Source organism: Nymphalis io, chromosome 14 (genome assembly GCF_905147045.1).
Source record: "Nymphalis io chromosome 14, ilAglIoxx1.1, whole genome shotgun sequence".
Taxonomy (NCBI): domain Eukaryota; kingdom Metazoa; phylum Arthropoda; class Insecta; order Lepidoptera; family Nymphalidae; genus Nymphalis; species Nymphalis io.
Genome location: NC_065901.1, coordinates 12,276,145 through 12,303,939, shown reverse-complemented (window position 1 = coordinate 12,303,939; position 27,795 = coordinate 12,276,145). Strand labels below are relative to the sequence as shown.

At 31.2% G+C, this 27,795-nt stretch overlaps 1 protein-coding gene across 1 annotated transcript in view; it reads right to left on the bottom strand.

The window, feature by feature from the left end:
• The window catches only part of LOC126773519 (microtubule-associated protein futsch-like), a 137,551-nt gene that overhangs the window by 40,355 nt on the left and 69,401 nt on the right, over nt 1-27,795 (bottom strand). The window contains exons 2-5 of the mRNA XM_050494469.1: nt 15,408-15,506; nt 8,486-8,658; nt 7,038-7,263; nt 385-543 (exon numbers count right to left, since the gene is read on the bottom strand). Coding sequence (XP_050350426.1) covers nt 385-543; nt 7,038-7,263; nt 8,486-8,658; nt 15,408-15,506 — 657 coding nt within the window. The remainder of the gene's footprint in view (nt 1-384; nt 544-7,037; nt 7,264-8,485; nt 8,659-15,407; nt 15,507-27,795) is intronic.

Genomic DNA, 27,795 nt, shown 5'->3' with positions numbered 1-27,795 from the left:
TCCACTATTCATTTTCCAAATAACGAATTCAAGATCATTTCACGAGTGTATATAAGGATTACATATGTTCATTATATCTCCATAGTCTGATACTTGTTCGAAACATTGAGAAGAACCGGTAATTGAAACGGTGGGATTATCTTTATTATTTATCAAAAGTTTTATCTATAAATATTTATCTTCTATAAGCTACCATTGTGTGTAATTGTTTCAAATACCGTGTATATTTCGTGCCATCTGATAACTAGATTTTGTTTAACGCTTCTCTGAACACTGACTTTTAGCTCACGTTGAACCATTGGCCAAGTTGTTTTATTCTAGTTTTCTTTCGTTTCTCATTGGTCCGTTGTATTGTTGTTACCGTAATATGATCAAAGTACTTACCGAGCATATTAAATCCGTTGATGCCAAATAGAGCAGCATCTCCCTGACCTCCAGGGAAGACATACAGGGTTGGGTGGCTGAAGCGTATATTGCCAACCACGTCACTGGATACCAGCAGCTGTTCAAGACTGGCTGGCACTATGTATGGGTCGAGGTATGCTGTTGAAAAAATAAATATATGTAGTAATGACTACTCAATAACAGGAATGCGTTGTAATGCCTTTTTAAATATTCTGTTAATAATTATTTATTTATATACATATGTCGCGCATTTATAATCAATTCATTGTTTCAGAACACAATATATTATTATATAGATATTATTAATAAAGTTAGATATATTATATACACAACGAGAATAACAATGCATAAATACATTATCTGTTTTTCTTTCTACGAGCATATAATAGGTATATAACAATTATTTAACATCGCAAACTATAAAAATATTTAATGATTCTTTTAGTTAAATGTATCGATAGTTTAATCTCTAGTCTAGTTATGTTTAAATCATAATTATTAGGAACATTCTAGAACCAATCATATATAAATAAATAGTAGGTAAAACAAAGGTGCTATACGATACAGTAACATTCAATATAGTAAATTGAAGAAATTATAAGAACAACTTTAATTAATCTCCTGATCAGTTGAAAGTATTCGAAATTAAACAAGTTGATAAAAATTATAAAAAAATTTAAGTTGTTCCTTGCTAAAACAGAACACAAAAAAAAAGTATTCATGTTTGGCAGTAGAATTAATGGATGAGTGGCGGATGAGGCGGCGGTAGTCTTAGTAATAAATTTTCATAATATAAGATTTTGTTAAATTTTCGAGCGCCTTAAGCTTCTCCTTTGGGATTAATTTGAACACTACCTTTTTTCTGTTTCAGCTTCGTGGAATATTTTCAGACATTTACCGAGATAAAATTAAGCCCGCGAGGAGTATCTTTTATTACGTCACCCGCAAATAAATTTAGATTAAGATAATGCAGTCGTAAGACAATTTCATTTCGAAATGTAAGTAATATTTTCTTGGAATAATTTTATTTTGTAAAAAGATAGCCTTTATATTTTTCATTCTTAACAAATTCTTAACTATAATTATAGAGATAAGACTTTTAATCTGAGCTGAATTCATTTAAATAACATATTACCTACTTGTAACGTTTAAGCTTATAACGTTAACGAGAAACGTTAATACTTTAATATCACGTAACATTACCTTCAAATTTCAAGTGATAACGCTGCCATGTTACTGCCATATTACATAGGTAATTGGAGCAGAAATATTGCTGCCCCTGCATTGATTAAATTGCCCTAGTAGAGGTTGAGCTGATGGACTTCCTGTCTCCATTAGGTTACACGATATACAAGATGCAAGTTTGTTTAGATAGCTTCGGTAAAAGCTAATTAGTCACAGAGTTTATAAACGAATTCGGAACGTTTTGCATGCGTACAAATTAATATTTGTTACGTTACGTTACGTTAAGCGAAGCGTATGTAAGAATGGTAATACATTTAAAGCTTATTTTATTAATTTTCACAATTTAAATTAGCTCATATTATTATTATTATTAGTTCTAGACTTTGTACGGGTAAGAAGTTCATCCTGTAATACTATATATACTAATTTTTGCTTTAAATAATTAGACGATATTGAGTTATTATACTAATATTTTCAATTGAATGACATTAAAAGGTGCTAGGGTTTAAAAGTTACGAATTTTATTTTATATATGTGAGAAATAAAGAATTTGATTGGAAAATATCTATATGTCAGCAAAAGCGAAATCTATCAGTTGCAATTACAGCTAAAAAACCATCCAGATGACCTCACAAGTATAAAAAAAATATTAATTCAAAGTTATACATACGCAAACCGGTATTTTATATATGTATATAGAGTTGCAATGTGTATTTCTGTTATACTATAAATGTTATATTTTCAGAAATTCTAGCTTAAGCAAACGAATATCTAGTCATTTCAATGAATTTACAATAACAGCATTATTCACTGCGAATCAGCATTGGAATCCATTGGAAAGTCGTTATAAGCTTTTAGGCTACCAACATAAGCTGATTGCCTAATTTATTAGTGACGTCACAATGTTACGTAGTTGAAGTATTAGTTTTTTGTTTTGTAACTACCATTATTATTATAGTTTTTTGTTTTATGTTGAAGTTAAGACTATTATTATTATTAATAAATATTTTGTCTTATATTATATGGTATTTCTTTAGAATTCAAAGAGAACAATCCGAGCTAAATACGTGCCTTAATTTCGATTGAACAATGAAGATTCAACAATATTTTATCTTATATAGGGATGTGTATACAAATATTATAATACAATTGGTATCGCACCGAGCGTTATCGATTACTCCACTGGCGCACAACGCTCATACATCTTACTCAATGGACCACGCCTTTTTATAATCTATTATTTAACTTCACCTGTTAGTACGTACATATAATATATGTTTGCGTGTGTCACTTCACCCTTCCACCTTCCACACAATTCTACCCAATTGGTTATAAAATAATATAGTCAACGTAATTAATTTTTTTTTTAATTTCTTTATACAAAACATTTTAATTTAAATAATATAACGATCTTGCGTAAGTACATAAAACAACATATTATGTATGTAACATATTATGATGAAATTACACGAAAACATCCTGCATATATTTGTATGATTTGGTCATAAATTATATCATAGTATAATGTTTTTACAAAGAAGACAAGAGTACTTCATTCAAATATAAACTGCTAAAACGTGAATTGAAAATTATAAACCACAGATTTGTTAGTAAAGTAACAATAGAATAGACGCAATTGTTTTAAAACTTGTAAGAGTAAATGGCTTAAAATGTTTATCGGCACGGAAAAAAACTCAAGTCTCTTAAGCCATTTCAGTAAGCCAGTAAAATGTAGCGAGTCATTAAGTTCGCTCAGAGATGGGCTTATTCAGAAGGAATTAATTGTATTGTTTCGTTAAAACGTTCGTTATTTTAAGTATAGTTATTTCAGAACCGTTCTCGTGACATTCGATATAATAATGGAGTGTATTTTGATTACTTACAGGAAAATATTTTGTTCTTCTAGATAAACGTGTACATATTATATACACTTTACGAAGAATTATATTCCATATCAATTCAATCCGTAATATTGAAAAAAAAATCCATATTATAAAATTACGAACCCTTTAAAATCATCAATAGCAAAACAAGTGATCAAAATAATTGCTAAGATAAAAATAGTAGGAGCAATATTGTTACTTAAACAAAATTATTTGTGTATCAAAACTGACACGGTAATTCGCAATGACATCTAAAAGCTTATAACAAAGTCCAAAATTAAATATTATATACTGATTCACTACCACTTTAAACGAGTGTTGGTTAGTTTAAAAGATACCTTGATGAAATTACTGAAACATCACATACCTTTAAAGTGCTATTAACGTTACGTATAAGACATTTTCATTTTTATTTGTACAACCTAGAACCTAATTACAACTTCAAGTTTTTTTGCAATGTCTTTAAGACTTATTTTCTTCTTAATTTAAGATCGTGGAATTTATTTTAAATGTTGTCAGGTTAATTTTTATTATATAAAATGATCATAATCTTGTGTATGTATTTAAAATGTATTTAGTACTTAGTAGATTTACATGTTACATAGTTATGCAAAAAGTATTTTATATATACTTTTTGTTCTTTGATTATCGTAAAAATGAAAACAAAATGATTTTTTTATACGTAAAGTAAAGTAGTCTATGTTTGTAAAGAGTAGACAAATTATTTCATTTTCTAATTGATTACAAAATATAAAATTCGAAACTTTTAAACGAAAAGCCATATAGCGAAATCGTGCAAACCAGTTTAAATTTAGAATAGAAATTTTGAATTGTCTTTACCTGCCTTTGTAATCAAATATACAACGACTAATCGAGTTATAAGTTACATTATGAAACGAAGTTAAGGTTCTTAATTTAAAATTACTGGCTTGAGATGAAGAAGTGATAATTGTAACGTAATGTGTAACGGTTTCCCTAGTCAAACATGACTTTTTTAAATGTATTTATATAATTTATTTTCGTAAAAAATATGAACGTCCCTTCATCATCATATTCAGCCCACATTAATCCACTGCTGGACATAGACCTCCTCACAGACGCGCCAATTCTCCCGGTCCTGTGCTAGTCGCATCCATTATGAACGTCCCTTAATGTTACGTAAATCATTTTAATAGAGCTTTTAAAACCTAAATATGACTGATCATTTTCATGATTCAACATGATATTTTCGCTCATACTTTACAAAACTAAAACATTTCGTTTAGCATTTAAATGAGTTTTCGCTTCACGTCTGTAATTTGTACAGCTATTGAAACGCTTCAGGCGCTTGAAGGCGTCTAACTTTGCAACAGAAACTCGAGACGACAAATTAACTGAGCGGAATTTGTAATTTCACGTATGTAAGTTAGTGACATTTCCAACAATGGCATCGTATTTGAGTAGCATAGTTAGCCTTGTTATAGAACTTTCTTATTAGGATGGAACTTGAGTTTTAGTTGCAGTGGAATAATTCTGAGTTGAATATACACCAATTAATTCATTTTATCAGAACTTTGTATGTTATAACTTAATTTCAAATAATTACTTAGCAAAAATTAACATAATGTATTAAACAAACATTTTGTTTCTAGACAATATGTTCTTACAAATTGAGTCTAAATGAAATATTTTAGACTATTTATTACAAGAAAGTACTTTTTTATTAAGTATAATAACATTGTAGTAAAAAATAGATAGATTGCAAATAAAATGGCACACACGTTTATTATTTTTGTTGAAAAAATAAAAAAAGGATGTATCTGTCATTGTAACCACGCTCCGTTTTTTTATTTAACTTTTACCTAGCCTAGCTCTGTAAAACTATAATCTGATACTAGTTTTCCTTAGCTTTAGATGTTTTTCAGTATTTGTTTTTTTTAGAATCCATATGTATATCAATCGATGACATTAATAGGTCACAATATGTGTCTCCTGAAGTTGTACACTTATATCAGCCGAGATGTGTACTAGATTCAACTGTCACTTCTATTCAAGTTGTTGTACAAGTGGCCTCATTAGTTTTGAATATTGGAATGGTACCGGCAAACTATGTTCTGAAGTTTAGGTAAATTACGTTATTCATATGCTAAATAGCAAAACACGAGACGGAATGCTTGTGAGATGCATGCATTTGACAAATATCACGAAACATAGAAGTTTAATTTACTTGTATTCAATATTATTATCATTTTAGTATTCTGTAATTATAACATGAAAATTGTTGATGAGAAATTCACTGATAAGAAATTAAAAGCGAATATAATAATATTTATTTAAAAATAAATAATATATATTTTTTTCTTTCTATAAAATTTACAAAAATGTTTCTAGAACTCACTATTAAAATATAATCTGTAAATCGTAGCAAGGTATCCACGACACAAGCTTGCTTAGTGTGGTTCCACCGGAAATACAATTATAATATCGTTTCAGCAAATAACCCAGATATTTTATCAAGTGTGTAATGTTTTTGCTGTAAAATAAACTATTTTTGATTACATAATTTCCTTATGACATAAGTGTAATTATGTAAGTCCGGTGATTACGCCGAACAAATATTGGGGGATCAAACGGTAAATGAAACTAAGGAAGAGCTTTCTAATGTTCACACAGTAATTTATTTTGTCTGAACATTTAAACAAACTCACTTTCACATTATATATATTCAGTAGCGAATCTAGACAGCGCGATTCAGGTAACTGGCATGTTTTATTACCGCCATCTACCGATATACCGAGTATACATATGCCATTATACATCCGATTTCAACTGGATATTCTGCTTTTTAAATTTATGTTCAGCCCTAATAATTTTTGTTAAGATTTATTTAAGTATGTCAAACTAAACGTTATGTCGTTGGATGCAGAGAATGCGAATAAAGCGAATAATTTTACAAAAATGACAGAGGCCAGAAAGCATTAAAAACGTACGTCTGGCTTTAGAAAAAGGTCGAATATATAATTCGACCTTTAGGGTCAAACGTCCGGCCTTTTAAAAGCCGTCTTTTGTATTTTAAGCCTGAAAACCCTATTATCAGTGAGTCATATCGTTGTAACGCTAATAAAATTAATATCAAATGAGATTTCAAAGATATTTAGGATTCGATATAATTTATGTCTATTCTAATATTGAATAACGGAATATTTTTTTAATTACTTCGGTTTTACTCACATAGTAAGCATTAATAACTATTTATATAAATACTGCGGTTTTCGAGAAACACAGTAAAGATATTTTAGAACATCAAAGGCAGCAATTAATTTAAGCGTCGAAGTTTTGTCTGTTTTTGATCACGAAAGTCCAATAAAACCTGTTCGACATTTATTATATTCCCGTACTTAAATGTTAGAGTTTTCACATTTCAAGATCATATCTTCGCTCTAAATTTGATGACCATATTTGAAGGAATATTTCTTCAGACGTAAAACTTTTATCTGATTCTTAAATTTTCAAAAAATCTTGTGACTGAATACTTGACGGGGAAGATTTTAATTTGTAATAATTTAAATATGAACTTGTACTTACTGATAAAATCCTTGATGGCCTGAGAGCCAGAGTCGAGTATATCGGTGGGGTTGATTCTAATCTTGCAGTGTTTGACGAATGGCGTTTCAAGTAGCTTCTGCCACTCGCCACCGCCGGTCGAGCAGTGTATATCAATGGAGATCGAGTTTTCATATGCGCGAATGACGCGCTGAACTTCATTCTCTTGGTAAGCGTCAGTAAAATCGGATAGAGAAAATGTCCCATCCTGAAACAGAAGTCGCAATTTGAAACCTGAATGATGCAAAAACAATTAAACAGCTCATTTGATTAGCTGAACAACTATCCGTATCGTTATTAACCACTCGTCATTTTAATAACATTTGGTTATGTTTAATGATACCTTATTTTTACACACAAATAACTTATATAACGCCTAAGAAAATACTTGCATAATTGCAGCTGTTTAACAAAAGTCCTTTAAACGTTGTTTTAAATAAATGTGTTGTCGAATTTGTGGGCATTAGGGAGGGAGCTACGACATAGTTTAATACTATTGTAATTACAATCGTATATATTGTTTAAGATATGTATTAATTGTACACTATAAATAAAAAATATTAAGTCCCAAAGACAAACTTAAATATTGACAATTTAATCTTACATAAAACCAGAGACAGTATAAAATTATGTAAACAGGGTAGAGTGAAATGGTTTTAAATTTGATTAGATAAGAAGCAGTAAGGGTAAAGAGAAAATAAATATACAATATTAAGAATAGGGTTGGGTAATAAACAACCCCGTGACTAATGGGGACCATTCTAAAAATCCTACGGTAAAGAAATACTCTTCGGCTTTAGATGAATAATTTAGAACCAACATCGGATTTTTACTTTGATAAAAAGTTAAAACAACTTACAATCCTACAATTAAGAATTCGTTAAGAATCTAAATGAGTTTACTTACAGTAATTTTTTCTTAAAACTTTTCATTAATTTAAGTTCTGTTTAACTTTTATTTTCTCTATTACTTCAACTTTTATTTTCTACAATATTAACTGTCAAACTGTCAATTTGTAAGAAAATGATAAATTTAAAATCATGAAAACGTAACATTTTCCGGATAACTGTGTCATTTAATTTCAATCCGTTAATGTCATGTTGCAGTGGAGCGGAAATTAAACGCCAGTAACGAGTTTCGCCTGCTGATGATAAAACTATAACATGTACTATATAATACGGTATTTATAAAGTAACAAGAATGACAATTTTTAATTAATGAAAATACATTTATAAATTTACATTAAAGTAATTTTTTTTTCAATAGTATACCTAACTGTTTTTGTTCGTTCGATCAAAAGTTCAATTTGCGCTTAAGATATTGATTAGAATTTACCATCTTGTATGGAAAAATTCAATCTTATAATTAAATTTGCCCCTTAAAAGTACATATTTTTTAGTAAATGGAGAATTTTTAACGAGTCTATGTACCTGCATAATCCATGAACCATTGCCGGCAAATGTGTATCCAGCGTGAATAAGATGTCTGTGTCTAGTGAACGAACTAAGCAGGTTCCTCATGCACTGCATTAGCGTGTTCATCTGTGGGTGAATCAGGATCTCCGTCACGAGATTCTCGGACGCGAACTGGATCAATCTTTCGCCTGAAAATAAAATGAGTATTAGAATTATGATATCGTAGTGTATTAAATTAAATATTTCAGGTTTTATTTAACGTAATTATTATGCTTTCTCTGAATTTAATTTATTGATACAATTTGTTCTCATATTTGCCATCTTTTAAAAAATAGTATTTAAGTTATTAAATATATATATAAAGTAAGAGGACGGGCAAATGGGCCACCTAATGGTAAGTGGTCCTACGCCAATGGATATTGACACTGCAAATATTATTAACCATTCCGTACTTGCCAATTTTTTTTTTACAGAATAGGAAGGTGGACGAGCATATGGGCCACCTGATGGTAAGTGGTCACCAAACGCCCTTAGACATTGGCATTGTAAGAAATGTCAACCATCGCTTATAGCCAATGCGCCACCAACCTTGGGAACTAAGATTTTATGTCTCTTGTGCCTGTAATTACACTGGCTCACTCACCCTTCAAGCCGGAACACAACAATATCAAGTATAGCTCTTTAGTGGTAAAATATATGATGAGTGGTGGTACCTACTAGTAGTGACTAGTGGTAGCCGGGCTTGCACAAAGTCCCACCCAAGTCGTAAACTAGGCTTCCTATCCTTCTTCCATTAAATATTGGTGACCTTTCTCGTTTTTACAATAATTTTGAATAACCGTTTTATAAAAAAAATCCTAATATTATATATATTCAACGAAATTATGTCTTAAATCAAAGTATGAGAGTAGACTAAAAACAAATTCATCCAAGAGAAAGGGAGACACAAGATTATATCTTTCTCGGTGTAAAAGACAAAATGGCTATCTGGACCTTGTCTTTGTCTTCGTAAACAAAACTAATGACATTAAACCACGCCCGGATATTGAGTCGTTTATCTCTATCACACTCAGTTAAGCGGAAAATGTAAGAAATGTACAAAAAAGGGAAAATACAAATTCTCTTGTGTAATAGTTTTTGAGGGTAAAACCATAACACATCTTATCTCTAAGGCATTGTAGCATGTTCTATTGTTGAATTTGGCATTTAACATTCCTCTTTAGAATTATATATATTTATGTTAAAGGTAGGCGGACTGGCAAATAGGCTTACTGATGGTAAGTGATCACCACCGCCCATAGACATTAGTGATTTTAACAATGCAGTACTTTTTAACTAAGATGTTAAGTCCCTTTAACTGTAGTTTCACTGGCTCACTCACCCTTCAAAGTGGATCGCGACAATACTAAATATTGCTGTTTAACGTTAGAATCTTATGAATGGGTGCTACCTACCCCGACGGGCTTATATAAATCCCTATCACTAAGTAAATTACAAACATACATTTACAATTATTTCATTAAAAATATTGACGAGCCGGTTGGCGTGGTTGGTAGATACTTTCACGCTGAAGGTACGCTAAGGTAGAGCTTTGTGCAAGCTCGTCTGGGTAGGTACCACCCACTCATCAGATATTCTACCGCAAAACAGCAGTACTTGTTATTGTTGTGTTCCGGTTTGAAGGGTGAGTGAGCCAGTGTAGTTCCCAAGGTTGGTGGCGCATTGGCTGTATAAGCAATGGTTGACATTTCTTACAATGCCAATGTCTAAGGGCGTTTGGTGACCACTTCCCATCAGGTGGCCCATATGCTCGTCCGCCTTCCTATTCTATAAAAAAAATAGGTTGTTGGTTCGATTCCCATCCAGGACAGACATTGTTCATGAACATATCTGTTTGTCCTGAGTCTGGGTGTAATTATCTATATAAGTAGATGGCCGTGTGTGAAAAATTTCCCAGGATATTATTATTATTTGCATAATGATTTTTTATGTCACAGGACATGTTGAAGTTCCTAATTTAAATAAAATGCAAATTTATTCATTTAATTATTCAAAGGTGAAAAAATTACGCGTCATTAGGTAAATTTTACAATTCCGAAGGAACGCGACGAAAAGTCTTGACTTAATATAAAATAGAGGGGAATTTTTAATGCCCTCGAACGACCTTGAACTTTTGAAGAAGGGCAATTAAAATTACGGCCCTTTGTTCGCAGCTCTCACCTTAAAGAAAGGAATAACTCTTTCTGCTGCTTAATTCTTTATCTTCGAAAAGTGTTACAAGCGGTTCTTTGTTATTTGAGTGATAAACTTTTTAATATTTGTCTAAATATTTATTTATCTAAGATTTATTTTTTTATTATTTTGTGACTTTCCTCTCATGATAATTATTGAAGTGTATTTAAACTAATGCGTGGAATGGAACTTCATTTCTTATTAATGTTTTGATTTTGACGTAAGACGTCCCTCCCTTCTCGAGTAGAACCGACATATGTATTGTGAAAGCGCCTTTCTTCCTCAATCCTACAATACGATCTCCCATCACTTGAAGAACACAATTCTTTAAGTGTGTGTGTGAAGTTCAAGGGTACGAACCCACGAAGTCTACACTAGTAAGAGTCAGCATTTCGAGGCAACCCCTTTCTGTTCATCTTATTACATATTATTCACTAAGCTATAACGAGTACAATTTTATATATCATTATATCATGTCATACACGTGTTATATTTCTTTCAGGATTATAAAAAATAAAATTTCATAATAAAATCAATTAGTAGTTTTTACATAATGCGAGAATATATGTAATATTTTATATATTACTCTTGTTAAAAATAAATTAAGTCATTGGATTAAATTTAATATAAAGCTTCACCGGATTCATTCATTCATTCGAGCATGAAACTCAGTACCCACTTATTCTTTTTCCAAATAAAATAGATAAGCAGCTACTGATAAGTATATAATACTATGTAATTTGTTTTCAAATATTATGTTAAACAAATTATTTATTTTATTTTCCTTTTTATCATTTTACAAATAAAATCCAAATTGTATATCAAAAGTAACCAGTATAAGCCCTCTTCGTCTGAAATGCTAACTGATATTCACTTCATTGATAAGCTTCCCTCGAAACTCGACGACAGCCGTAAACAGTCCCACTCAACGACGATCGGATTAACGACACTTGAAAACAGAATGAATAGCATGAATGGCTGACATAACGCTTCGAGAGGGGAAACGATTAATCTGAAGAAGCAAAGCGAATCATTTTAACTTTACATTTTTAAAAGGTTTTCGGCATTTATGAGATGCTAATAATAGGCTCGAGAGGATGCAGTAGCTTTAAATCCACCTTTGGTGATTTTTCTACGCAGCAAATATTTATTAGATATATATATGTATACATATCAATTCAATTTGGATAAACTCAAATCATCTATTGCGAATTGATGATGATCCCAATTTTAGTTAATATGAACACAGCAACTTAATAATGTACACTATGCAAATTAGGATTAGATACGCGATTTATTGGCTCATTTATTTTGGAAACCAGCTCCATATAAATGACAACTATATTAAAAGCCATAAAAACCTTATTAATAATTTGATCAGCGATCTACTTTATAATCGATTGTCTCTTATATGACGTAATAAATCTTTTCAATATGACGCTCCTGTTTCGTCAAAGCCGATGTCATATAATTTCCAGCCAACAAACTATTATTAAAATAAAATATTTCTCTCGTGTCAAGTTATATCATGCTCCATTTTTCACCGGCTTTTCTACTTTTATTTATTCCATACAACTATAATAAAATGGTCGCCCGTGGAGTTTCAAAAGAAATTACTTGAAAAATATTCTCGCAAAAATGTCCCTCGCAACCGCGTCAGTTGTGACGCTCGATGCGGCTTTCGCGCCTTGACATTACGAAATTTTTTTTGCCATTTTATTATGCTAGCTTACTCGAGAAATCATTTAGCTAGTTGGAAATTGCGAATTTTAATTTCTTTTTCGTAATAAGTTGAGCGTTTTAGGAACTTTTCTGTTGGCATTAATAATTTAAATTAATTCAACCATTTTGTATTTTACCTAAAGAATGCACGAAAGTAATATACTGTAAAGACAGAAAGACTACTGTCGGAGCAGTGGGAGCCTACTTTCCTTAAGTAAGAAAGATTTTGAAGCTTATTTCACGCTGTGCTCTACTTATACATGACAGATTTTCATCTGACACATGTAGGTTTCCTCACGATGTTTTCCATCACTGCCGAGTTCGAAATGAATACAAATGTGCACATATACACATGTACAATGGACGTAAGTCCTTCATGTGCTTAAATGAAATTTCAGTGGTGCTTGCCTGAGTTGAACTCGTAATCATTGGTTATGAATCACCTATTCTAACCACTGATCTGTCTCGACTCTTTGAATAATGTCCTATTCATCTTTTTAAGAAACCTAACAAAATTTGAATAACTTGCTTATATAATGTTTCCATTAACTAAATTACTTACATTATTAATTATATTAGTGTCTGTTGAATAAACGTCATGAAAAAAGACCTGAACAAGTCCAGTTAAAGTTCGAAATCTATTTTCAGTTATAATTAATATTATAAGTTTCACAGTTCGTTGCGAAATCATAATTCACTTTCAACATAAAGCCGTGTTTTGGGAAACTTATTCAACTAGAAACTGAGATAAAACTCGATGTTGGAATGAAGCCAGTTCACAATAACTCATCTACATATTAAAGTAGAGCTTATATACGCAGCGGACTAAAAGTTTTTTATTGATTAAAAGTGATGGGATGAAATTGGATATTTTTAAAAGGAAAACATCTGATTATAATGCGATTTGCACTGTATATCATATTTGACATTAATCAGGATGGAAAATGGTTTAATAAAAACGCATCATGTACAATCGATAATATCAACGTAATACGTTAAAAATGTGGCCAACAGAGCACGCCCAACAAATTTGAAATATTAAGATTGATGGCTATTGAAAGACTTAACGATTAAATAAACCAATAAACAAATATGGAATAAATAAACGAAAAAACAGCTGCGTTAATGTAATAAATATATTTACTTATTTTTATAATAATATACAGCAACATAAATAGAGTATATATGCCACGGATACTTATATGACGATTTAAGAGAGCGTCATGGCGTTTGACGTCACGGCATACGAGTCGGTTTAACACTCAAGGTGCGCTAGTATATATTTAACATCAAAGTCTTGGATAAAAAAACCAATTCTAAGCTCGGCACGCTTAGCAGCGATAATAGATCAAAAGATTATGCAAATTTAATCGTTCCTACAAAATCTTATTAAAATATTTTAATCCTTTGGGACTAAAATATCTTAATTTATTTTTCCTCTTAAGCCTGAAATCAGTAAGTCCGATCATAAATTAACGGAAATGACGAATTATTGAACATAACTTAAACATAATAATAAACTACGATAAATTGCCTTTAACCGTTAAAGCGAAATACGAGGGTCATCGTAAAAAATAATCATATTTACCATAAAAACACCCATAGCGTGTTCTCTATGTCGTACTTTACCTAATATTTGTAATGAAAGAAAACGATACCGTTATGGCGACTTTTATGCTATTTTTTAAATAATATCAAAAATATCGAGAGTTTATCTGCGTGTGTCGGATAAAGTCGGTACCTGTCGGTACCCACTAGCCCATTTGAGCCGCGTGGTGGAATAATCTTCAAACCCTCTCCTTAAAATGAGCGTTTACTTTACTTTAATAAATCTCAAATTGTAAAAAAAGCGCACTTTCTATATTGTGTCAAATTTTTCTGTATGACATTAGACGTAGGTAATTTTTTCAATTGCAGCACCTATTGAAACTCTGTAGAATATAATATTGCTTTTTATATAAGACATATACAAGGTGATAGCTTCTCTTATATTTGTCTTTGAAATTTTTTATCAATAGACTACTTGCATTAAATGAAAACCATTTGATATTTTGTTTAATTTTCTATATATTTACCGAAATGCAAAGTTATACTATAAATCAAATCATTTATTGGCTAAATTTTAACATCAACCGCAAAAAAATATTCCGTAACAACCTGTGAATGTCCCACTGCTGGGCCAAGGCCTCCTCTCTCCCTTTTGAGGAGGAGGTTTGGAGCTTATTCCACCACGCTGCTCCAATGCGGGTTGGTAGAATTCACATGTGGCAGAATTTCAGTGAAATTAGACACATGCAACCTGCACATTACCGTAAAGCAAGAGATGAATTATAATCACAAATTAAGCACATGAAAATTCAGTGGTGCTTGCCCGGGTTTGAACCCACGATCATCGGTTAAGATTCACGCGTTCTTACCACTAGGCCATCTCGGCTTAAAATATATCAACAGTCAAATAAAAGTGCTTTGAGATATTATAAAACTTCCAACACTAGAAAAGAACTTGGTAACGTGAATTTTGTATCAAACATTTTGGCCTACATTTAGAGAAAGGTAGCCTCCTTTTATAGCCACTGTCGCTATAAAGATTTACTAGGTTACCTATATTATTTATTACGGCGACACAGAGACGCTGAAAGTTTTATTTGATAGTTAAGATTTATGACTTTTTTTTCATAGTATAATATATATCTAAGCAATTTATGAATAACAACGTAGGTTTATTAACTAATATAATAAATTATATTTCTCTTGCACTAAACAAATATCTTAAGGAAAACTTACTTAGAAGAAATCTGTAAAAGGCACTCGGCACTTAACTTAGATATATTTTATGTTTATATTAAGACAATTTTACTGTCTGTGATATTCGACTTTAAGTAATAGTAATAAAAAACGTTTTGAGTGAATATAAATTGCATTAAAATGATCATTAAAAAGCGATCATCGGGTAATCTTAAAGCTAGTTAAATAAGATACATACCATATCTGGCCTCCTCCCCCTCGGGTGCCTGAGCCGAGAGGGTGGCCAATTCTTTCTCCAGATCGACCTGGTGCTCGCCAGAATCCCATGACAGGAGCCCTGTAACAATTAATTTCATTATCATCCATTTCATAACGATTATTTTATAAAAAATAGTTTCTTAACCGAATTATAATATGTGTATTAATAATACATGATGATATATGTATGAGTGTCTTAAAAGCTGATATCTTGGTCACAGCTGTATAGTGCTAATATTATTAAGATCGATTTGGTCAGCTATATGTTTCTTTTTTTTTTTATAGAATAGGAAGGTGGACGAGCATATGGGCCACCTGATGGTAAGTGGTCACCAAACGCCCTTAGACATTGGCATTGTAAGAAATGTCAACCGTCGCTTATAGCCAATGCGCCACCAACCTTGGGAACTAAGATTTTATGTCCCTTGTGCCTGTAATTACACTGGCTCACTCACCCTTCAAACCGGAACACAACAATATCAAGTATTGCTGTTTTGCGGTAGAATATCTGATGAGTGGGTGGTACCTACCCAGACGAGCTTGCACAAAGCCCTACCACAAGTTTCTGTGGTTAATTAATTAAATATCCTATTTTTTTTTAAATGACAAAATATTGCAAAAAACAAATTGTTTGTCCTCTGATTTTTTTAAACTTTTAAAACTTTATTATATTCGTTAAGATATAAGATAGCGCATATTTTTTAGATTTATAAACTATTTAGTATATAAGTATATATTTATGTTTTGTTTGAACTTAGCAATTATGCCTTTGCCGTAAATTACAAAATTGACAGTTAGTTGACATAATGTTTCACAAAGGAACTGCTTTCTAATAGACCTATATACAACTATTTTCATAAACTTTCCACTAAACTAAGAATCTAGAAATGAAACGATTAATTCCAAAAATCATTAATAACCGGTGACGAAAATAACACTCTTATATTACGAGAATACAATTTTCCGCAACAATGACTTCGAATACGATGTATGTCCACAAACAGCGCAAACAAACGTACAAAAGACTCGTGAACTGTGTACCGACCACAATTTCCTTTATTACTTCCCGTGGTATCCCGGGGGAAAAGTTTCCTTACGTCGAGCTCACTGCACTGTTATATTAATAATAATCCATCAACCACATCGAATAGGAACTAAATAATATAACAATTCTATTTCGAAACGTTGCTGTACTTCATGTACGTATTCACTCATTTCTTCAATAAACGTCTAATTATCATGAGAATTTGTCTTTCAATTTTATTAACCTTCTATATCATCATGATGCCCTTATTCATCTCCGTTATGTTGGTTTAACTTTAATAAATTTTACGTCAAATGATCAGCATTGTTAAGCCATATATTGCGTAAATATACACTGTATACACCGGGGATTCCTTATGAGACCATTGGCTTTATTTATTTTCCAAGGGACGTGAGTGTTAAAATGCCAACTGCCTAACGTTTGACTGGCTCGACCTGGGTTCGAACCCACGAGACCAACAAACAGTATCATGTATATCGGTGCATACATAGTAGCATATACATTGTACGTAATTCTAGGTTTATTTCAAAAGTTTTATTTGAAGGTAGATGTAATTTTGTTGAAGCGGTATTTCTAGGTTAGAGTGGAACGAAGAGAGAGGTCAAGTGATAACTTTGTTACTATTCTAAGCATGTATTGTTCTAAGTTCTAGACAAGAATAGTTGAGGTTCACAATTTTAAAGGTAATGCACTATTTAAAAACAATGTTTTTAATTATTTTTTTAAAGGAAAGTTTAAAAATACTATAAAGATAACTTTATATTATTTTATAGTTTATCTTTCTAAGGTTATAAGGTTTAAGTACCGTGAAACATTCATTTTTGTATCTGTCTTTACGTCTATCTAATGTTAATAAGAATATCTAGCACAATTTGGCAAATGGTGATGGTAGCCACCACCCGTACACATTGGCGTAAAAAAATATTAATAATTCCATACATCAACAATGTGCCGCCAACTTTGGGAAATAAGTTTCCTGTTGTTACACTGGCTCACTCACCCTACTAACTGGGACACAACAATACAATATAAGCTATTCCATTGATAAAGTTTCATATCAATCGGATTAGTATATGCGTGAAATAGTTCTTGATAATTATACACAGCAGTATGATAATTACGAACGGCTTAATTCAACTTTACATTAATATCCCATATTAACAAATACAACAGCCATAAATGATTCCGAGACAATAAAAACGCAACCTCCCATAATGAGAGGCAGTTTAGCAGTAATTAAAAGTTGCAACATTTCTTTTCATTTTGAACGACCCGTTTTAATGTTCATTTCTTTGTTTATAGGTCAGGGATTTGAAATTAATGTTTTGCATTATTTCTAGGTTTGATTGTGGATCTATTCAACAGATGTGCTCGGGTTAAATTTACAATAGTGTGTATATATTATGAATGCAGAAGCTAGTCTCTGTTTGCATCGTTTTAAATGAATCGCGGAATTGATTTTGATTAAATTTTGTAAGAGGATAGCTCAAACCCTGAAAATATTTTTTTCAAACCCTAAAAGAGTAAAAAGAATAGGGAACCTGTTGAATTTATATTTACAATGAAATCGGGATGAGTAATAAATCATTGTTAGCTGAAATGAACAGACAATGTTTAGTAAATAAATATTGTGTTGAATATTTGAATTGAGGATTTGAATCGCAAAATTATATAATATATAAACGGACGATATCATTCGTAATAATTTAATTGGTGTATCAGATGTATTAGTAGTTTATTAATGTTAACACTTGGAGATGATTTAGAACAATTGCTGTCAAATTATCTTGAATGATTTACGATCTCTGCTTGAGTTTGGTCTATTTTAAGGCTTTCGATTTCACATCAACGTATAATACATTGAAAATTGAATTTACTACTATTTTATGTAATAATGACGATGTTTTTAATGGGTTTTATTATTACCATAAGACTGAGGTGATATGTGACATGGAGAACAGCAAGTTATATTTTCAAGAACACATATTATATATATATTTGGTAAGAATATATTAAAGATAACATACAAAGGGAGTTAGTGATTGCACACACACACACACACAAACATACACCCACCAATACGCACGCACGCATACGATTTTTTCACATCAATATTACGCAAGAATGTTTTTCACTGTAAATATTAATACTACTGTGTCTCTATTTTTAATATTTTTTTCTCATGTTTCATATTCTAAAATTGTAATTCTATGTGGCTTTACTTTAGTAATAAGTACAACCATTTCTGTAACGCTGTTAATTACAAATATAGCTGTTAGTATAAATAAATAAATAAATACATCTAGATGTCCATCATCAAATGGATGACAGCATCGAAAAATTAAGACAAAAAACCGACATTGTTTCAGAATATGAATAACTGTTTTCTTATAAAAAATGTGATAATTTTATGATTAATCTTTTTGTTATATGCTTTACGATGCTGTCAGGATTGATAGAAATTCTTGGAAACTGAATTTCGTAAAATACTTCTCATGTTAATCAAGTCTTCTTCAATATGTTTTACTGAATTTACATTAAAAAATTGTTAAATATATAAATAGGATAAATAATTCAAACATAAAATTAGCATGTCCATAAAACATTTGGATATCAAAATTCATTGGGACACGAAGACGTTTTTGCTATTTGACTTATCATCAAACAATGGAAATTAGTTTAGCAATTCGCTCGAATGCATAACTGCACAAAAAAACTATGAATTTTATGGGCGCAGATCACGGATGCGCAAATATTAGCGTATTAACGACTTTTGAACATAACTACTGATAAAAACGGATTTTTTTGGTATTGAGTGATATTAACGTGCAATTTAAATATTTTATAAGGAAACTGCGTAAAATAATTGTTGACAGGTTTTGGAGTTAAAGTTTCGACGCTCAAACAGTCGACCTGATAGTAAACTTCTGCCTTTAGCCATAGATGAGTAGGACGTTTAAACTATTATATTGCCAAGACACCGCTTACCCCATGGTGCTAACGATGCTATGTTCCTTGAGTCCGTAATATTACTGTCTCACTCACCCTTCACTCATCGTGAATAGTTATGTGTGAAAAGGTAACAAACACTCAAGCTAACTGTCTCATTAATAATATTAGTATGGACAGTCAACGTAATTTGACTTTTTTAAAAGCCCAACTTAACCTATCACTAGGCAAATATTTTCAACTCAGCGTTACCATAAACAAGAGTCATAATAAAGAATGTAGGGCTTGACTTCCCTTATCATGTGTAATAAAACTTATATAAACAGTACATTGGAATAAAAACCTTCATCTTATCGATCGTAATATTTAACTAAACACGCTATTTCGTCTAATGAAGTGAATCTAATAACAAAAATAACACGCAACTCGAATCGTTACATAAATTAAGAATTAGGCTTATATAGGAGTTCTGGTTAATCTACGCGACGAAACAATTTTATGAACTACTTACTAATTGGTGTTTTTTTAGGTTTATAATAAACCTTATTTATCGTCGTCTGTATATCGTCATTATATTTTATATAGTCTTAAAATCTATCAGCGTTCATTTTAAATTTCTGAACCGACGTTATTGGAATTATTTCAGGTAAATATATTTTGCATTTATGTTTGAGTTGGTCAATTGTCTAACCATTTTACTATACCGTTTTCGTTCTAACAAATACCTGATTATATTGAAGATTCGTAAGTATTTAGAAGTTTTATTTGGATAAAGTTTATTACTATATTTTTGATCAGTTACATTGCTATAATTATTGAAGGAAACATGTTTCATATTCTAATGTTACGGTTTTTAATTAGTTCTTATTATAAGTAGAAGTATTTCTTCAACACGTTCTTTCTGTTATTTTATATTCATACTTTTTATAACAAACCTTCATGGTCGGGTTATACCTGAAATTAATAGAATAACTCGATACTCATATAGTCATATGTATGTATAGTAAATATTGAATAGTCATTTAGACAAATGGAAGTGAACGTCAATATTTTCAAAGGGTGAGATTAGACCAAAGGCCGATAAACCCTGTTTAGGCTAATGAGGCTAAAGGTCGGGCGCCTTTTAACACCCGACCTCTTTTAAAAGGCGACCTCTTTCACTCGCGTGCAGATTTAATTCACTGTAACGCAAGCTTAATGAATAAATAGCAAAGCGTATTTCATTTTTTTTGCATAAATGCGGCAAACGTACTCTCATTTTAAATATGTGACTTCATTAATTTTCTTTGATTTTTCTATTTCGTTTTAAATAGTAAATTTCATACTTCTATGTTATGAAAGTCAACCACTTCGTACAGCAAATATTGGTGATTAAAATTTCAAGCTACAAAAGCTAGCATTTGTTCCACTATTTAACACATCCATAACTTGCAAAGTATTTTTTTTAATAAAAAGAAGGTTGTTTTATCATGCCTTTCATCGTTAATATGTATAGATGGGATATTCGTTGAATTTGTGATACAGCGCCATCTAGCGGTGAGTATAATAAAGTGGACGGTATAAAAGCTTTTACCATAATATTTAATAACTCACCTTCGCTCAAGAGATTAACTCATCAGGATGAATTACGCGTAATTGAAGTCTAGAAAGTTTGGGGTCTAATTTTAATTAATTAACACAGTAGAAAATTCTGGTAAAAAACTAGTTCATATAATTTCACTTAACCTAATTTGTTAATATAAGCCTTTTGTGGTAGTCAGCTATTTATATATAATAAAACAAAGTCCATTTCGTATATGTACGTTATATATTATGTAGATCGTTAGTTATACTATATATACTAATCTGTACGAATATAAATGGGAAAGTCACTTTGTCTGTCTGTTATGCTTATACCGTTATTAAACCGAATTTATTGAAATTTTGTATGAAGTAAGCTTGAACCCTTAGGAAGGGCAAGGTTACCCTGACATAGGCGTACTGATTATCTATATAAAGCAAAACTGTTTGAAATATTGCACTTCCGTTTGCACGTATAAATCGGGTAAGTACCTGAGTTTTATTAAGTTAATCATTCAATTTAATTTATTCATACATATAAAGCTGGGATGGGCTAGTGGTTAAACATTATCTTAATTAAAGATTCCAAGTTCAAACTCGGTTAAGTTGACTTTTCTTGTGCTCTCTTTATCTGTATTCAATTTGTGCGAGCGGCAACGAAGCATTCACCAAATTGCGTCGGTGGAGGCCTCAGCCCATCAAGGCATCCATGGGCAAATGTTAACAAGCTATTTACGTTAATATATTATTTTACTGGTGGTAGAACTTTGTGAAAGCTCGTCTGAGTAGGTACCACCCACTCATCAGATATTCTATGGCTAAACAGCAGTACTCGGTATTGTTGTGTTCTGGTTTGAAGGGTATGTGAGCCAGTGTAATTACAGGCACAAGGAATATAACATCTTAGTTTTCAATGTTGGTGGCGCGTTGGCGATGTAAGCGATGGTTAACATTTCTTACAATGCCAATATCTATGGGCGTTGGTGACCACTTACCATCAGGTGGCCCATATGCTCGTTCGCCTACCTATATACATATAAATTTTATTTATTTACATAATTTTCTCTGTTCCGATAATATTTTTTTAAATAAATTACAAAATCCAATATATTTGATGCCCCATTCTCATTCCATTTTTAATAAACACCGACGTACTTTTCGAAATTAAGCCCGCGATATTGAATTATTCAAAGTGACATCACACATAGAGAATACAGAAAGCGAACCATTTCGCCGGTTTTATATGATATATTATAGGCAGTATTATTTAACTTCTTATGTAATATAATTCTACTGTATCACGTTTTAAACCAAATAGCAATATGAAGTATTGCGATTTGTTGATGGAAATGATGAGCGGCTTGAACCTTCAACCGCAAGGCCCCAGTACCAAATAAATATTTTATTGTATAAAATATTTGAGCTTTATAAAACGTTAACATGGTGCAGCGTGACACGTATATTTGAGTATAAATATTTAAGCTACCGTTTTTTACTTTAACGAAAAGCGTCATAATATTTCATGAAACGTCATAGTATTTTTCACGTTAATAAATAATACGTCTCGCTGTTCAAGCTATATTGAATACGAAGAATATAACTGTCCGCGACTTTCTTTATTTTTAAGTTTCTTATAGGTTTTTTTTTTATTCATTGAGAGCTCTTTGAATTACTGGCATTAAATTTCTTTGTCTCATTAACGCCCATTCACCGCACACATACAAAACGGAATATATATAAAATATAAATATATTTTTTTAAATAACTTCTAAAACAACATGAATACATATATTTTATTTTATTTTTCGTATAAAATTAAACCGACTTTTATATATAAATAAAAATTTAATCATTTTATAGAAATCCTTTAAATCATTTAACACGATTATTATATTATAGATGTATACTAAAAAACCTCTCCTTAAGTATATAGAAGACTAGTGAATTGACTATACGCATACACATATATATGCAAATAAAAGAGAACAGATTAAAAATAAGCATTTACCAACAGCCTCATAAAATACAGACACTTTTCATAAAATGTATTTGAAAAATGAAATATTGCTTTGGCTACCTGGCCCCTCTGGACAAAGAGTGAAACTGTGGGATTATTGTCTTCCTGAAACTAATGCCGCGGTACGCGCAGGATATTAAAAAAGTTTCAGTCAAGGGAAGTTATTGAAAATTGTTACTATAACGGAAACACGCCTGTCTCTTTCATCTTATGACTATTATTGGAAAAAAATTAATTGCTTTAAGAATATCTTTGTTTTTATTCCAAGTGGATCAAAAGAGCAACTTTGCCGACAGTCGCTGCTCAAATCCAAGGACGACACAATTTTTCTTATACTTACCATGTTTTTAAATAAATCAACGTGAATGATATTGTGAGGAAATTTGGATGTGGAATGAAATGCTGCAACTCCGCATCATGGTATAACCTGCACGAGAACTTAGTGATGAAATATGCTCTAAACCTTCTTCTTAAAGGGAAATTAAAAGACAAGCCTTTGCTCAGTAGTGTCTCATTTACAAGTTATCAATATATACCAAATGTAGTATATATAAATTTTATTATTAAATAAAAACTTAGGACCTAGCTATGAGTTCAAACATATTAAGTTATAAGTTTTTCATGATTCAGTCATTTATTAGTGAGCATGAGTGAGATAGTACCTCCAAAATAAACAAATTACACTGCTTTATAAGCTTAGTATAAGCTATATAACACACACAAGTAAATATAATAGTCTCATTTTAATTAATACAAATTATTGTACAGCAATCCTACATTTGAACAACAAAACGACCACAAGGCTCACCAAATACGAACGTTGGTTTTGCGTAATACCCTAAAATATTTTAGAAAGACGTGTGTGTGGTTTACTCGACGTTCGAATTGGACTTATGATTTAATTTAAATAGTTTCAACAAGCAAAGCTTAATTAAAACAATATTCCTCGTTGTTGGGCTTAAAATCACTAAAATTGGACCAAGTTGCTGAAATTCTTGTCTTTTCTTACCGCACCATAGTTGGTTACTCCTAATGGGAAAATAACGCGTAATATTAAATAGTTTTCACGAAAGAAATAAAATACTAAAATAAAATATTATGGTTTCCGCCATTATTTGTTTATACGTAATGTATTTAAATTGAAAGAAAATAATCGTTACAGTGCATTTATCCAGTTATGTTTTAGTAGTAAAATGTACAGTAAATTTAAATAGCAATCTAGTTGCAATATTTTTTAAATAACCATTTATAATATAATGAAACCTTTTATTAAATTTTATGAGCGGTCGAGCTTATTGGCCTGCTAGAAAGTCACCTCCTCCCATAGTCATCGACACTGTAAGAAATATTAACAATCCCTTACATCGTAAATGCTCCACCAACCATGGAATGTTGGAAAATGAAAACCGGAACATAACAATACTAAGTTTGGCGGTAGAAACCCTGACAGGCTTGCACAAAGCCTGAATGTTAAGTTGAGAAACGACTGAAAGACGACGAATTTCTCCTCTCTCGCTTAAACCTTATTATCTTACTAGGAAGGTGAATACTTGGTCTACCATAATTGTCTAACATATTTTCAATTGCAAGCACGTTAAATTATAATGTGTAATCACTAATTACCAGAATAAGAAAATTGTATACTAAAATATAAAAAGAAAATGTATTAATTTTTAGCTTTTGAATATAGAAGATCTCAACATTAATACATTTGCGTCAGCCCTATGCGCTTATTCTTAGGTGATGAGCCTCACCCACTTCCTATTATGCTACAATATAATAATATGTTGAGTTATATCTTTTATTGCTTCCTCTTAAATACCTTCTACATTGTATTGATTACTTTATAATTTGGTACAGTCTTCTTTTTTACAATATATTAAAGCTAAAGTTTGCAATGTATTAATAAATAAAGCATATTGTACTGTATAAGATTGTTCAGATGATAAAAGAGATTGCTATTAGTATTTTTTTTATTTACATACAGGATATTTAAATTCAATTATGTCTGATTGTATATGATTGACGAAAAAGAGTAACAAATAAGTTTCTTGACTGTTATTCTCGGTAGAATCTACATTCCGAACAGAAGGCGGCTACTGATTAAATTTAATCTTGTAAATTGAAGATTCAAAAGTGCCTAAAGGAATTAAATATATTTTGATTTTATAGAATATATATTAAAATTAATGTCTGCGTCATGTCTTCTATATGAATTAATGTTGTTTGACGAGAATCGATCTTTATACCTGCAGTTGTTCATTTATATGAACACGCCTTAATGATACCTCACTTTAACAACACAAATGAATTTCGTAATTTCAAATAGAATTAAATAAGCATTAATTCTATTTGAAATGTCATTCTTTATTTAAAATCTAAATAGCTGATAGTGTAATAAAAACTGCATTTTGTTGCGTGTTCGAAATACTACAATGTAAAGATGGAACACGTTGTATTAACAATTGTTTAAGTAAATTGTGATCGCGACTTTATTTTGGTAAATGTTTGACACTGAGAAAACAAAATATAATGAATAATTATAAGATAACACATGAACCAATCAAGCTTCCATTAATAATTAATAAAGACAAGAAGCAGAGAACAGACGATGAGAGGAGAGAATGAAAATAATAACAATTAAATGCAATATCATCACAGTTTTAGAACAAAGATTGTTCTGAAAATTATATATATTTTTTATTTAGGTAAACATAGAATTACAAAGTAAATTTTAATGGCAGTCTGTTTGTTATATTATCGAAGATTCATAAGATTAATCAGTCAGTAATTATAGCAAATAACTCACATCAAAGTTTTAAGACGTTGTAACTTCTGTAATATCAAAGAATTTTATACGTAATAGTACCACGATTATGACGATATGTCGTAACTCACGAATTATCGTTATATGATATAAAAAGTATTTAAAGTTTTCGAAGTAAAAAAAAGAACATACAAATAAATATATAAACTAAGCAGTTACATAAATCATTAGTCACCTCTATAAAGTAATATAGAACTAAACCGTTCATGTAATACAGCAGAGAGTTTAGAACTATTGAACGACCACGCCCTCTCATCGCCGCTGGCATTTCTATTACAGTATCGACTGTTAAAATATAACGTTAAATATAGACATAGCTTTTAGTAAAACAAACATTGTTGGTACAACAAATTTGCAAAGTAAAGCGTTTACAATTTCCATTGTTTAATTTCAACTTAACAAAAAAACAAGAAACCTTACCTATAAGATGAGATATCTTTAAGAATCATCTTATTGTAAAAATGGACGATTGATTGCGAATATATTTCGCCCCTGTTTGATCGCCAGGGAAATCAGCACAGAATACGTGTATCTTGCCTGAAATCTACTCAGTTGTAACTCACGAAATGTCCCTGCAACTCTTGCAGCATATCAACTTCTACTCAAAAGAGACATTACAACGCATACATAGGTACATAGGTACGTATTAAAATCTGTTGGTAAGGAGCGGGTATCTATGATAAGATATGACAATGAGCATCATGTATTTCGTTTATTTGAGCATTATCTGTAATTCGAGGTTCAACCAATAAAAAAAATGTTTGCTAAAATGATCTACCATTATTACGTAATACGCCAGGATTATGGAGAATCTTCCTTATTGTAAGATCTTCCTGTTTTTTTTTCCTAGAGAAGAATCAGTTAAGCATCAATGGTTTGCGGGGCGCCTAGCGATGTAAAAATTACAATTTCGATCCCAACATTTGTCGTCCCCACTTCTAAAACCGATTTACACTTAATTGTGGATAAAGAAAAATATTATCAACTCCTTAAAAAAAGAGCATGATAAATTCTTAAAAAAAAACAGACTCGATGCTTTGACTGTAGATAGAAAAATACTTTTCCAAAAATTTTTGCTTCATACAAATGTTGTCAAAACAAGTCTCGAAAGTGTCATACACTGTATCTTAGAATGGAGGATTAGTTATTAGTTCCTAGTCTACTGGTGGTAGGGCTTTGTGCAAGCTCGTCTGGTTAGGTACCACCCACTCATCATATATTCTACCACAAAACAGCAGTACTTGGTGTTGTTGTGTTCCGGTTTGAAGGGTGAGTGAGCCAGTGTAATTACAGGCACAAGGGACGTAACATCTTATTTCCCAAGGTTGGTGGCGTTGGTGACCACTTACCATCAGGTGGCCCATATGCTCGTTCGCCTTCCTATTCTATAAAAAAAAAAGTTTGATAGTAGAGATAGATAGGGTACCCTAAGTCATTTCTATCCTTCACAACTGGTTTGAATAATTTCATGATGATTGGTTTCATACACCTATGATGTATGTCCACAACATACAAACAGACTTTTGCATTCATGTACTATTAGTTAGGATTTAGAATTATATAATATGACGATAACAATGGTATTGGAGTGCGCTCCCAAAAACAAAATTGTGACATTTATAAGACTTATAAAAACTAAAAGAAATATAACTATTTGATTTTTTGACAAAACTAATTAAATTGCATATAAAAACATATAATGTAATACCAACTTTAGTATCTAAAGGTTGAGTTGGAAAGTCTGTAATATTCAGCTCGGTCGCTTTGAAAGGAAGTTTTTCATTAAAAGTGCAATTTGAAACGATGTCCGCTATATTTGCTAGCGAGTTTGAACCGATGTTACACGGCGGGGTGAAATTTTTATTAGTTTACTAGTTCTGGGATGTTTGCTTTAGATGCAAGTGTTTGAATACGTGAGTTTTAAAAAAATTGCAGTCATATTTTAATTATAATATACGTACACGAGTACC